At 36.3% G+C, this 14,615-nt stretch overlaps 2 protein-coding genes across 2 annotated transcripts in view; one reads left to right on the forward strand and one right to left on the reverse strand.

The window, feature by feature from the left end:
* The first annotated feature begins 4,491 nt into the window (after nucleotides 1–4,491).
* Nucleotides 4,492–9,611, forward strand: pdzk1 (PDZ domain containing 1). Its single transcript, XM_017470835.3, has 9 exons — nucleotides 4,492–4,522; nucleotides 6,230–6,443; nucleotides 6,588–6,816; nucleotides 6,911–7,047; nucleotides 7,147–7,342; nucleotides 7,897–8,093; nucleotides 8,234–8,452; nucleotides 8,575–8,820; nucleotides 8,932–9,611. Exons 2-9 carry the CDS (start codon nucleotides 6,237–6,239, stop codon nucleotides 8,983–8,985), a joined length of 1,485 nt encoding a protein of 494 aa, XP_017326324.2. The 5' UTR covers nucleotides 4,492–4,522; nucleotides 6,230–6,236; the 3' UTR covers nucleotides 8,986–9,611.
* The window catches only part of si:ch73-390b10.2 (Golgi pH regulator), a 6,766-nt gene continuing 477 nt past the window's right edge, over nucleotides 8,327–14,615 (reverse strand). Inside the window, exons 3-14 of the mRNA XM_017470837.3 lie at nucleotides 13,727–13,830; nucleotides 13,517–13,623; nucleotides 12,981–13,082; nucleotides 12,768–12,888; nucleotides 12,549–12,629; nucleotides 12,301–12,410; nucleotides 11,704–11,792; nucleotides 11,352–11,444; nucleotides 11,150–11,245; nucleotides 10,727–10,816; nucleotides 10,420–10,485; nucleotides 8,327–10,320 (exon numbers count right to left, since the gene is read on the reverse strand). Of these exons, the coding sequence (XP_017326326.1) occupies nucleotides 10,114–10,320; nucleotides 10,420–10,485; nucleotides 10,727–10,816; nucleotides 11,150–11,245; nucleotides 11,352–11,444; nucleotides 11,704–11,792; nucleotides 12,301–12,410; nucleotides 12,549–12,629; nucleotides 12,768–12,888; nucleotides 12,981–13,082; nucleotides 13,517–13,623; nucleotides 13,727–13,830 (1,266 nt within the window). The 3' untranslated portion in view covers nucleotides 8,327–10,113. The remainder of the gene's footprint in view (nucleotides 10,321–10,419; nucleotides 10,486–10,726; nucleotides 10,817–11,149; nucleotides 11,246–11,351; nucleotides 11,445–11,703; nucleotides 11,793–12,300; nucleotides 12,411–12,548; nucleotides 12,630–12,767; nucleotides 12,889–12,980; nucleotides 13,083–13,516; nucleotides 13,624–13,726; nucleotides 13,831–14,615) is intronic.

Here is a 14,615-nt window from a genome sequence, read left to right on the forward strand (position 1 = left end):
AACTGCATGAACAATTAAGTGATCCTGTCCTACATAGCTGTCAGCTACTGTACTTTTTACTTATGAACATTAAGTCAAGTAGACTTAGTCAAGTACAATGAACATGAAACAATAGCTATGTTTCCATCCAAGTTGCGAATTTAACTTATGGGAAAAATTGGAATGCCGCATAAAACATTTGTGAATAAAGCACCGTTTTTATCCCATGTGATCAAGAAAACAAAATCGTCACTAACAGGGAAACGTTGTCTATCCAAACATACCTCTCACTCTCCACCATTTTTACTTTTCACATGATTTGTTAAGGAAGTTACTTGATTTTTTTTATGCACATTAAGGAAAGTGTTTCCACTGTAGTTTGTGCGCCTGTCTTCTTATCGAATAAAACAATTATCCACCTCAATTGAGAGCATACGTTTTTTAATGCGCATTTTGGAGATTTTATTCGCATCTGGTGTTTCCATAAAGCATTTTTTATGTGATATCCCAAACTTTACATAAAAATATGTGGATGGAAACATAGCTAATGTCCGACAAGTATGATAACAAAGAGAGGGCAAATGCCAATAAATACAGGCATTAGACTATACAATTAACTATATACTCAACACTAAAACCTACAAAAAACAAAGATTTATTGCATAGTGGTATTCTTGATAATATAAACTTTGTTCATAGTCCTGAGCAACAGTATGAACATGTAAAGTGACTTCTCTATGGCATTGTTAAATATTGTGTCTTTTTTGTATGGAGTGATGGAGTGCAGTGATTTGAGCAGGCAGGTCAGCAGAGTGAAGTGATATATAATGAAATTAAATGCCGATGCATGGCTGTTTTGCATTTTTGCATCTTCAACACAAAGCTACAATAGTACAGTAAAATGCCATGCTACACCAGAACCAGCATTGTTTTCAGTTCCATAATAAATTCCAAACTCTTCAAAATAAAGCATGTTTATTAAACATGGTGCAATTGCTCTGCCATCTAGTGTTGAATTTTAAAAGACAGATTTTTTTTGGAGAAACTTTACTTTCAGCTAACCTGTTTCTAATTTCTTGTTCACATGTCTAGATACAGATTTTTCATTGTGTCATCTTTACATGTGTTCTGCTGCAGGTTATAATACAAATATGCTCTGGATAACAGTCAGTGGCATGGCAGAAAGCAGATGAACAGGGCATCATAATTGTGATTTCTTCTATCCGTTATAACTGAGGTTTGTGACTGGGGAGGGAGCTTTTAGATTCATAAACATACTACAGAGGCATTAAAAAGGGCTGTTACAATAATGAAGAGTGGGAAGAATGTTTCCTGTGTGCAACTCCAATTCTGAAAAAGCTGGGACAGTATGGAAAATACTAATAAAAACAAAGAGGAGTGATTTGTAAATGTACTTTGACTTGTATTTAGACAAGATATTTTATGTTTTACATTTATGGCATTTGACAGACACCCTTATGCAGAGTGACTTACATTTATCTCATTTATACAACTGAGCAGTTAAGGGCCTTGCTCAAGGACCCAGCAGTGGCAGCTTGGCAGTGCTGAGATTTGAACTCATGACTTGCCAATCAGTAGCGCAATGTCTTAACCACTGAGTTACCACTTACCTAATCATCTGCAAAGTTTTTTGTGAAGATAAACGTTTATTTTAAAATTGATGCATGAAACATGTTCCAAAAAAGTTGGGATAGGGGCAATTTAGGACCAATAACAGAATAACAGTGTGACAGGTTAAAATAAGAAGGTGATATGAAAAATGTGAGGCAATCATTACACATTTTGGAGCAACATATGCTGCCATCCAGAGCAGGACAACACCAAACCATATTCTGCCCGGATTACAAGCGCATGGTTGCGTAAGTAGAGAGTGCGTGTGCTAGCATGACCTGCCTGCAGTCCTGACCTGTCTCCAATTGAGAATGTGTGACACATTATGATGTACAAAATATGGCAACAAAGGCCCTGTACCATTGTGCAGCTGAAGAAATGTTTACTGGATGAATGGGGGAAAATTCCACTTGTTAAACTTAACCAACTGGTGACTTCAGCACTCAAACACTTAATAAGTTATTAAAAGAAAAGGTGATGCTACACAGTGGTAAACAGTGACTATCCCAACTTTTTTGGAGTGTTTTTCAGTCATCAGATTTGAAATGAGTGTATATTTTCAAAAATAAATTACATTCACAAAGTAAAACATCAAATAATGTGTTAATAATGTGTTTTAAGTATAGCAAAGGGTGAGGTGAATTTTCAAATGACTCTTTTTGTTGGTTCTTTTGCATTTTCCATACTGTCCCAACTTTTTCGGAATTGGGGTTGTAGTAAAAAGAAAATAATAGCAAATGGTTTGGAGCAAAACACTGATTAGTGGGCAGCAGATGGGTGTATATGAGCCAATGGAGGCTCACCATGATCCAGTGGAAGTGGTTATGGTTCTGAGTTAATGAATAGAGGGTTGTAAGTTCAAATCCCAAATGCCAGAGAGGCAGTTTTGGGCCCTTGAGCAATAACATTTAACTTATACAGATGCTTAGTAGTATATTTGCATTGCATTTTTCTTAGTCACAAGTGCCCTTGGGTAAAGTGTCATATAAATAAAAGTGGGACTGTTGGTTTAGAGAAGCATAGTATCGATCAAGCTCAGCCCATATGACTAAATATTTTGCACTGTGAAAGTACAGTGTGAAAAATAGTTCTCAAAAATAAAATGTTCTCAAATTTAACACTCAAGAAATGTCTTGAGCAAATCTAATCTTATCCTGATATCTCATTAATTTAACTAATTACAACAGAGAAAGAAAATGTGAAATAAAGATTAGCATAAAATAGTTTTTGCAGTATGTTACTCATCTTTCTTTTATCCGTTAATATGAACAACATTTTTCCATCTGATTTTCTAAAAGGGACTATTCTTATTCCATGCATCACGATACCATGTTTTTTTCCAGTTACCTCCTTCAAGGTAATTACAGCACATTTACTCAATAATTAAAGCGTATTGAAAAAACAGGCCACTGAGGCATGTTATTATTGCTTAAGTGTGCTCTGTGTGTGTGTGTGTAACTTCAGAAGTGATTAACGATTTTCAAGCTTACACACACACACACACACACACACACACACACACACACACACACATATATATATATATATATATATATATATATATATATATATATATATATATATATATTATATACACACATCTTCATCTTTTGATCTCAAACCTAAATGTCTACAGTGTATAGCGGAAAAAAATAATTGGCCTTGCTGTTCCAATACTTTCAGATGGGACTGTAGTTTCATGCACTTACTACCATCTAGTTACTTACCTTCCAGACAGTTGTAGTCTTGTAGTTTTCTAGAAAATACATTGAAATATACACTGGATTGTCCATGATGAATACTTTGACAGTGACATGAATCCCTCACAGGTTTCTGTCGCTCCCTTCACTGTATTTGTATTCTTGCTATTTTCCTTTTGTGTATATTTTTAATTCTGCAAAACAATACAAGAATAAAAAAAAGAGCAAGTCTGGCACAGTAATTTCAGCATGTAGTGTTGCTCCCTCATAACTTCAGAGTCTGGGGTTCAATCCCCATCACTGGTTTACTGTCTGTGAAGTTGTGTGCATGAGTGCATGCACGTGTGAGATAACTGACTGGCATCCCATCCAGAATGTATTCTTATCTCTCTAGATCCACTGCAATCTTGTCATGAGCATAAATGAATTAAATGAAATTTGGAAATTGAATAAAATCTTTCTATGGAAGGTAAAAGGAGTGATTTCACTCATGGCCTCAGACGTTAGGGAAGATTTCCTTCATGCAGTGTTGTAGCACAGCTGGAACTTAGAGAGTTGCATTGCTCTAAACTGACTAAACAAATGGAACTAAGCCAACCTTCCCCTCCTGTGAGGCAAATGTTTCAGTGTGAATTTAAACCTGTAATGAATCATGGGGAAAAAACAAGTGATTCTAATACAACTACACAAATTGACTTTTCCTACCAAGAAAGAACATTAAGAATTCTTTATATATAGAAAAAATGACCCATACTTTCTCTTTCAGTCATGCTAAACATTTACTATAGCTTGAGGTTATATGATCTGAAAAAAGAGCCAGCCAACTAAACGCTCTTAGTGATATGAAGTGATAGGGACTGTCTCTTACTAAGCCATCCCACTCAGTAAAATTTCTAAAATGTACTTGATCTGTATATACTGAATGTACTATTAAGTACTGTATATTTAGCATCTGTTGAGCAAATATAAATGTAGTTAGTTAGTTGCATAATAGCCTTGTATCTCTGCTCAAACTGAAAGACTTATGATTGCTGCAGTGTTGATCGTGATTATTCACAGAAACATTATGAACAGGTTTCCAGACATAAGATGTGGTTAAATACCTTACCATTTAAGTGAACCTTTGCACTGTCAAAGTCCATTACCCTTTTGCATGGTTAAATAACACTTTCGAAAAAGATGCATGGGCTGGGATAACAGGACAGGAACAGGTGAGTGGCAGCTACTTGTCCTGTACATTATTCATGTCATCTTAGATTTGTCTTAGAATTAAACCTGTGGGAAAATGCTTATGAAAAGACTCTGATCAGCCATTTGTGAGCATTCCTGTTCAGTCCCTTAATTGAATGGGATCTGTTGAATTTTGCTTTTATGCTATTTTTGAACTGTTGTTATGTTGTCCTAAATGTAGATTAGTAATTGTAGGTATTATTATTAAGTATTAAAACCAACCTCTTGATCTACACTGGTAAAGACTTGGTATTCATAGCAAGCAATGCTCATTGCATAGATATCTGGACAAGGAAAAGCCTAGTGTACTGCTACTGATGATCAAAAACTGAAAAGGCAATGAGTTCTTGGTCAAATGGAATAATTAATATTATATAGCAAGGAGCAGTACAGATTGACCTATTTCAAATGAGGATGAAGTAGTTCAAATATCACCATAAATGAGATAATATCTGACTTTCTTCTAGCTGTAAATTGTGATGGCTTTTCTTTTTATCCAATGCTACATGCCTTTTTCTTGGCAACCACAAGATATAGGAATGCTTGTGTATGTTGTTAAGATATACAGTGGCGAGAAAAAAAGTAGAATTAAAAAAAAAATTTTACTAGAGGAATCATGGCTTTCATTAAGTGCTAGAATGCTGGAACACTTGCGCTGAACAAAATGGAGATTGTGAAGAAATATAAGTACACTTTTGCGATAGTTTTTTGCAATATATATATATATATATATATATATATATATATATATATATATATATATATATATATATATATATATATATATATATATATATATATATATTATGACAAAGTGTATGCTTGTGTACTTGTTTAAAATTATACTTGTGTACTTTGCTAATCCCAAGAACATGTTCTTAGCAACAGAGCTAAGCATACTGACACTCTCTTTTTCTTCATGTTTGGCAGGGGTCACTTTGCTTTGATCATTCTTTATTATGGAGGCAAAGTACACATGTTCCAGCAAGGCGTACACTTTGTCATAGCACCTCCAGTTTAACATTTAACAACTGTAGAGCCTGATCATATTCTGTCAATTTCAGCACATTATCTTCATCTTTATTATTAGAATTAGTATTCACCTTTGTAATAGTATCAGTATTAATATTCATCAACTTACTTTCAGAAGTCATTAACTATTGTTTATCTAAATGACCATTCATGTATCCCTAAGGTTATTGAGCAGATTAAAATAATATATTCAATTCAATTTTATATGTACGGATCTTTTCACACTGAACAATGTCACAAAGCAGCTTTATAGTAAGCCAGATCTAGATTTAGATCCCTGATGAGCAAGCCAGTCTATGAATAATGGGAAGATTAATTTAGAGTACAATGAGTAGAATTTGGGGGCCAATATAACAAATCTGGCTACTTTTTACTATTATCATTTGCCTGTATTTACAGTTTAATACATTTTAAAAAAAGAAATTCATTAATTTCTTTTTGCAATATGATATCACAGATGTAACTAGTGATATATGAATGCATTTCATCACACCTCACTGATAAGCCCTGCGTGTTGTTAGAGTATGTTGTAAAATAATTTTGCAGGTAGTGAATGATGGGTGTGCTAATTTGATAAGATAAAGAAGGTAATGGTATAACAACAGACTTCAGACTGAAGCTTGGTTGGTGACTGTGTAACACATTTTTTCTATTAGGAGAATAATGGCTGGACCAAGACCTCGAGTGATTGCACTTTCCAAGCGTGAGGGCCAGAGCTATGGCTTCTTCCTGAGGGTTGAGGAGGGGGAAGAAGGTCATTTGGTTCGGGCCTTGGAGATGGGTGGTCCTGCTGAACTAGCGGGCCTCAAGGATGGAGATCGCATTATCAGAGTCAATGGAACATTTGTGGACAACTTAGAACACAACCTGGTATAAATTAGATTTTAAGAGTATGAACTATACATTTAAACCTTTAGTACATCTATAAGATTTCATAATTGCAAGTTAAGCGTTACTATAAAGCAGTTAATAAAGGACATTACCACTGCAACTTTGCTTTTTCACCTCCCTCAGGTTGCTGAAATGGTTAAGAAAAGTGGATTGACTGTCACATTTCATGTCCTGGGAGACGAAACATACCAGCAAGCCAAAAGCAGTGGCATAAACCTTGCAGAACCACAGTCCTATTCTGCTCAGAGTCAGCCCACCATGAACGGAGTCCCTGGACCAAGCCCTAAACTCAAAGTCTGTTTTCTGCAGAGGTCTGGCAGTGGCTTTGGTTTCTCGATCAAGTCCTCTAAAGGTGAAAAATGTTATAGATTCTAAAACATTATATTTTAAATCGGCCGAGTGATCTATAATTTGAAGAGTTCTCCTGTCCTCTCTGAATTCTCAAGGTGAAGAGGGAATGTTCATGACAGATGTGATTGTGGGAGGCACTGCTGATAATGCAGGGGTTAAGGCAGGTGATCGTATAGTAGAGATCAATGGAGAAAATGTAGAAGGTGCTACTCATGAGCAAACTGTGGGAATGGTAAGCAATGTTTCAACACTAAAGATGCCTAGAACATTTCTGTGTTGAGGTGTACGAGTTTGTTTTAGTAAGAAAATAATATCAGGCTCCGGTTGCTAGGTCAAAACTGCTGGAAACAGTGTGATGTTTTTACTTGTGGACGAGGACACGGACAAATACTACAAGAATAAACGCATCAGACTGGGACCTGGACTGGCTACAACGAAGCACCTACCACTGAAGCCTCGCATAGCTGAAATCACCAAGGGAGCCAATGGTTATGGTTTCTTCCTTATGGAAGACCCTAAAACTCCAGGTAGGCATGTCAATGAGGAGTAGCTAAGATGCTGATAGCATCTTATATAGATATAGATAAATATCTTTCAAATATAAATGACAGCTGCATGGTCTCATGTGAAGGAAAATAACAGTATGTGTGACCATATTACAGATGTGGGAGAGATTAGCATTAATGTAATCATAGGCCGCTAACATCATCCATATGTGCAGCTTCATTCACAGAAGGGACGTCATATGTTGTTATTAAACTATTTATTTACAGTCTGATCAGACTCTTATATAGTAATCCATTTTAGCAACATTCGATTATACACAATCATTCATATGCAGTCATTCTCCCTGTCCACTCCAATTTCAAAAGGAACACAAAGAGTCGTAGTCACTTAACATTTGATTCACAGCAAATGCGTGCTGATTAAGTCTCACTGTAAACTCGTTTGAGTCCATTTGGCAGATCATAGAAGACAGACCTTGAGTAGACAATTGTGTTTTTTTTACATTTTACATTATGAGGTCTGACTGCACACATTTCTATATATGGTGAGATTACAATATGTAATTGTCCTTAAGGTCATTTCATTGGAGAAATAGACCGTGGGAGTCCTGCAGAAAAAGCAGGACTGAAGGAGAAGGACCAGCTGGTGGCTGTGGATGGAATGGAGGTTAATCACTGCACCCATGAGCAAGTAGTGGAGAAAATACGTCAGCTCGGAAATCTATGCTGCCTCTTGGTGGTTGATGCTGAAACAGACAAGATGTACAAGATGGTGAGTCTATTATAGTCGAGTGTTTTGTTTTTTGTTTAGATTTTTTAATATTTTGCCCAAATACATTGAGATTGAAATGTGTCAAAGTGGAGTTCTGAGTTTTGGAGTGTTTTATGTCCACGTTTAATTTTTTTTTCCAGGGTGGTATCTCTCCTTTACTTTATTGGGAGGAAATGCGGAGTTCCCTGCCTCAGCCGAGCAATCCTGAGCCTGAAAATAATGTCATCCCAGTCCCAGCCATGCCTGATGCTGCAGAGGAAATATATAAACCCAAATTGTGCCGCATGGAAAAGACCGCTGCTGGGTATGGTTTCCACCTCAATGGTATCCAAGGAGTGCACGGACAATATATCAAAGAGGTAGGAAGAACCTGTGAAATACATCTGAACAGATTATTCACGACTAAAATCAGCAAGTATCTCATACACATATATGCTTTGGAGAGTTCTCGATATTCACGCACAATATGACACATCGATAGGTGGTGAAAGGTGGAGCAGCAGACAGAGCCGGGCTAGAGGATGATGACATTGTGGTGGAGGTCAATGGGGTGAACATAGAGCAACGCACACATGAGGAGGCTGTGAATTTGATCCGCAGCAGTGGTGATACATTGGTCCTCCTTGTAGCAGGGAAAGCTGCCTATGATCACCTAAAAGCTAAAGGAGTTGCAATTACCCCCAAGCTGCTGGATACAGAGACAGCACCAATTCAGCCTCGTGAAAGGGTGAGCGCCATTTAACTTCTGAAGCCATAATCCCAATCCATTACTATTTACTAACACCACAAAAGTGTTACACACTCTGATTTGACTATAACCTCTGGTTCTCTATTTCAGACACCCTCTGTTTCATCTACATCCTCATCAGAAAATGAAGATATGAGGTTTTGAGAGACGTTTTCCAGTTGCTGGGTTATATGTATATATGATGGCACGTTAGGTTGCACAAATAAATTAAAAGCTTTTAATATAAGTAGTCAATAATTGCACTACCGGAAAAAGACAATCTTTTAAATGGAAAGCAGTCAGGTACTCTGTCCTCTCAGACTACAGGTGTTTACCAATCTACAAATAATGCTGGCAAGTAGAAAGCAGCAAATGCAGCAATGCTAAGTACTGCATCAGATCAGAGTTAACATTTTCCAAACAAATCCATGTATATATTTTTTGTACGTATGTCAGGTATGGTAGACAACACCAATCTCAGATGTGAACAAAGGACACAAACCGTTAAATCATGCCATTGTCACGGGTGTTGATTGTGTAAGACCCTCTGATGCCTTTCATATACACATCTATGCTCTTTGCACCACAATGCTTTCGGGAATGGCAAGTACTTTGTACAGTTTAACCTTTTTTCACCTGTTTATCTCTACTTAAATGCATTCAAAGACATTCACCAAGTTAATATTTAGAGCCTAGATATTCAGCAGTGAGCTATTCACTCTGCTTAGGCCATTGTATGAAGTAATAAAATATATATGCTCATTAGTAAATAAAAATTTGCATAATCACTATGTGCCATTCTGGATTCTGTAGTTATTATTATTATGAAAAAAATATTAATTTATTGTATGTAAATTTTCACATGGATAAATCCATTTTGCAAGTGTTTTATTTGTGATAAAAGCATATGATGATACACTGCAAGTTGATATACTGAATTATCATTGTATTTATAACAGAAGAACAGTGTAAAAACCAACCATGACTAAATTGCAAGCAATGCTGACTGCATGTCTGATACAATGAACAAAGACAAAGCATAAAAAAAACGCTTGCTAATCTTTTTAGTGGAAAAAACTTCAATCAAAATACCATCATGGACCATTAACTCTAGAATAACTTGACTAGTCAACCAAATACCCTTCACCTTTAAACCAAACAAGCACGATCTTGGGTCTTCCTGATTCAGGAAATTCAGTTCTGGTAGAAATAAAAAAGAGGCCTCTTAGAACCAGAAGGAAGAAGCAGCTTAACACTTCAGTTCATTTCCCTCAGATGAGGTCATTCAGTAGGTCACAGGGTCATGTGCTTCTCGGGTGCCTGCTTGTGTGCCAAGTAGAGGAAGAGGATGCTGGACAGAGCACTAACAAGGAAGATTACATCAAACCAGCGATGGTAGAAGTTGAACTGCAGCTCTCCCAGGACCTCAGTGACGATGGTACGGTACTCCAGGGGCATGCTCATTCGCATGAGCAACACAGAGGACACAAAATACATCCCCTATAGACACAGACAGCAAATTAACACAGTAACTGTCTTGTCATAAAACATAAAAAACACAGTAATGTGTTCTGCTGATAGGATTTATAAGAGTTTTACCATGATCTGGGCCAGGACAAGCACTATTACATTGGATGACTTGCTGCTAGAAATGGCATAGAAGAACTGGAGAAGAACAATGAGATTTAAGAAGAGGGCTATTAAGTAGTCTTTAGTGTATAAGTCTAGACTTATTGTGAAGTCAGTTCTGAGAAAGCATTTCTGTCATGCTGACTGTATTAATGCTAGAATTATTATTATTACTACTATTATTGATCATATACTTAGAATATTTAAAATTAATAACACCAAGCCAATTGATGATAAAAAAAATTTACAAAATGATATAGGTTACACCCAAATTTACCTTAGTGAGAGTGATTAAAAGGCCTCGGATGGAGGTGACGATGATGATTCCGACCAGGATAAAAGAAATGTGCTGCGACCAGAATTTTACCTGTGGAGAATCAAAATGTAAATACTGAGCAACCATTAACATTCACATGCTTTAAATTTATTTTTTAAAAAAAAGGACAAAGTAAGACAACTGTTCTCAGGACAGAAAGAAAAACAATCACAAAAAATCAATTACAAATGTGAGGCTTTGTCATTGGGGAAATATAAGCCTGGTGAAGCGTAATAAGACACTGGAGGCTTCATCAGGCTATAAACTGACTAATAAGTAACCAGAGTAGAGACAGCTAGCTCACCTTTGTTCTCAGGTTCTTACATTTGACAACATCCAAAAGCACGTTTATATACTGTGTGTGCGCGTGTGTGTGTGTCTCACATCAAACTGAATTCCCAAGTAGTTGACTGTGATCTCAATCCCTCTCGTTACTGGGTCAGTCTTCCCCACGCGGTCAAAGACTATGTTGATGGTGGCCTAAGGCAATCACACTGGGTTAATGCATTAAATGCACACATATCCTGCTTGTATGTTTTATAATACTGTAAATGCATATGCCCCACTGACCACAATAAATGCTCACCATGAATATCTTCCACACACAATAGATGGAGAAGAAGTACCCCAAAAAGTTGAAGTATTTTCCTTGAAACGTCTTTGAGTATTCTATCCTCTCCTGACGACATAAAGAATACATTTCAAGATAATCTTTCACGCCCGTCATTTTTGCTAGAATGCAATTTGTAAAGATCCTGAAGATCATACCCTAAATTACCTTAAGTCTCAAGTCTAGTGGTGAAAGAATTAATAGTTGACATTAAAACCTTATGTATAAACAACACTTTGGACTGTACATACTGTATTAGTACTACTGTTATGTCTTTATGATATGATTCACAGTGTACTGCATTTGAAATTATAGTTGTAATTTTCACCTTGGTAGCCTGCAGGTCCACTGTCTCCAAGAAGAGCTGCCTACTGAGCTCCTCTAGAGCATCTACCTCATGCTGGATTAGAGACAGATCTGCAGTTCTAATATCAAGGAAGGCACACTACTGTCATTTTAAACTACCCAAATACTCAAAAACACTTTAACCAAGTCAACAAAAGTTGAGAATAATGTAAACATATGTTAATGCACCTGCTTACATATCAGCATATCGTGGCAAAGGTAATTTTGCATTCCAGACCTTGGCACAACCTGGTACCTTTTGTTATTGAACATGGGTGGTGTATATATATACACATATACATACATTATATATATATATATATATATATATATATATATATATATATATATATATATATATATATACACACACACACACACACACTTATATTAGTATCATATTTACGTATATTCATATTTACTGTACATATGTGTTTTTCCCCCCAGGACAGAACCCAGTACATGTATGCATGCATATGGTGAGATTGCAACCTTTAAGATTCTGAAGCTTGTGGACAGAAAAGTGTAAAGCAATTAGACACTCTACGTCTATTAAGGCTACGACTATGGTAAAGGATACTCTCACTGCCTGAAGGAGAGGAAGTGACACTCTTGAGCATCCCCCAGAATCCAGTCTGTTTGTTTTGGTCCTCTCCTCGCTGGTACATCTGCCTCCTCGTCATAGCAATTCTACACACAGGAGAGCATCAGCTGAAATTCTGTGATACTGTTATTTAAGAAAACGCTCTAGATACAGATATCTGGTACACTGACACAATATCAAAATCAAATCCATGGTGTGCCTTGTGCCTTCTCCCCATAACACACCTTTTCTTTTTACTGACAATCATGTCCATGGTCTGAAGCAGACGTCTCTCCAGGGCCAGGATGTCACTGTCAGTTACATTCCTATACACACAAAAAGCTACACCTGAGAAAAACATTGTTTAATAAATCAAAAGCTACAATCTATGCTAATTGGTAAAATGAAATTAATTAATAATCTATGCACTCAAAGTCAGCTTTATGGAATATAATACCTGTTACCTCAGAAAATAGGACATGTATGTGTAGGGGCAGTTCACAGCACCAAATCCGGAGAGCAGAGCCATCAATGTGACCCCAATAACCCCGACACGGCTGATGAGCTGCTCTATAGACAGAATACCTGAGAGAGAAAGAGCACTATAATGTGAATTTAATGCTTTACCTTAAGTGACTACACCAAGCTTTCTGAAATGAAAAGGTGTTTCTTCTTACCATGTTTTGGACTTAATATGGGAAAAGGGTCTCCAAGTTTCCAAAAAAAATACATGAAGGTGAACCAAACGACACATGAAAACAACAACCTCTGTCTCTGCACTGTAAAATACAAGATAAAAAAAATAATAATCATTACCTATTCATGCATACCTAGGCAGCCTGTAAAGTGCAGCTCAGTCTTTATTTACTATTTACTATTACTGAAAAAATACTTGTGCACAAAAGAATGCACAATTTCATGAGAACAGCATTCTGTAATGATTCGCATTAAAATAAGTGTTTAATACAGCCGAGCGTCTGACAAAATAAATGAGTACTTATTGTTATAGACATTCTGTAATTCATAGCGTAAATCTGTGTTAGCCCATTGACAAAAAACAAAACAAATGTATCTCACTATTTGGTTATTGTCAATGAAATGTTAGCAGTTTGTAAATTTGCGTTAGATAAGTGAGAATTGTTGAGTGAGCCATGTTAAGTGAGAACAATTGAAACTCATGCACTTTTTTTTTTTAAACATAGGATCCACTTACACAAACGTATGTTACTGACCACAAAGTAGCCAATGTAGAAAGGCACTACAAAGATTAGGACCAGCAGTATAACATACAAATTCAGTTTCCAGTGAAAATATCTGGACCTGTAAATAAATAAATAAATAAACAAACAAACAGATGTGTGACTTAAATGAAAAGTTACAATATATGTAATGTAAGGTTTTCAGTCATGGTTGAGCCACTTACGTGCTACTTAATGCACCGAGGATTTCAAAGATGATGAGTTCAAACATTGTGCAAGAGAATGCAAATGTGACCGAGAAAACCACTTGTATCACATACTGTCGCACCTAGGAAAGACACAAGAAACTTTTCATATAATACACTTCCAATCAAAATGATTCAACCCTCATTCCAGACCAGGTTTATTGTCAAAATGTAGACTTTCAGCTGTTTGCAATGAACAAATCAAACAAAAACAATTGAAATAGTTGAAGTGCTTCAAGTGGTTTCCCCAAATTCAACTGAAAATGCAACTGATAATGATTTCTTCAGTTTCAAAATGACTCGACCCCTTCATGGCAAGTGTCTTTAGTACTTATTAGAGCACTTAGTAGTTGCATTTTCAGTTGAATTTTGGGGAAAACACTTGAACCATTCGTTGTATTGAACTATTTCAACTGCTTTTGTTTGATTTATTCATTGAAAACAGCTGAAAGTCTGTAAATTTTGACAGTAAACTTGATTTGCAATGGGGGTTGAATAAGTTTGATGACAACTGTAAATATTAGATGACTAGATGCCAACTTTAATAGCAAGCTACTCATAAAATGAAATGTGAAATTTGCATGAATATGCAAGACGGCCATTCAGACCTAACTATAAGCACAGAAATAACAGCATTTAAGCAATTTAAACACTCTTTGAAGTTAGGCATAAGTTGCCTATGTTGGTGTTTATACTGTTTGTTTAGGAACTTGCCAAACTGTGAATGAGCACATGAAATGGCAGTTCCAAGTGTTTGTTTTATTGCCCTGCCTTGAACTATGATTTCTTTGGGGAATTTAATGGAGAAAGTGTCTCCTTGTAGACAAAACCATTGACCAGGAATCATTCAGCATTAAACACTAGATCT

Source organism: Ictalurus punctatus, chromosome 6 (genome assembly GCF_001660625.3).
Source record: "Ictalurus punctatus breed USDA103 chromosome 6, Coco_2.0, whole genome shotgun sequence".
NCBI lineage: Eukaryota > Metazoa > Chordata > Actinopteri > Siluriformes > Ictaluridae > Ictalurus > Ictalurus punctatus.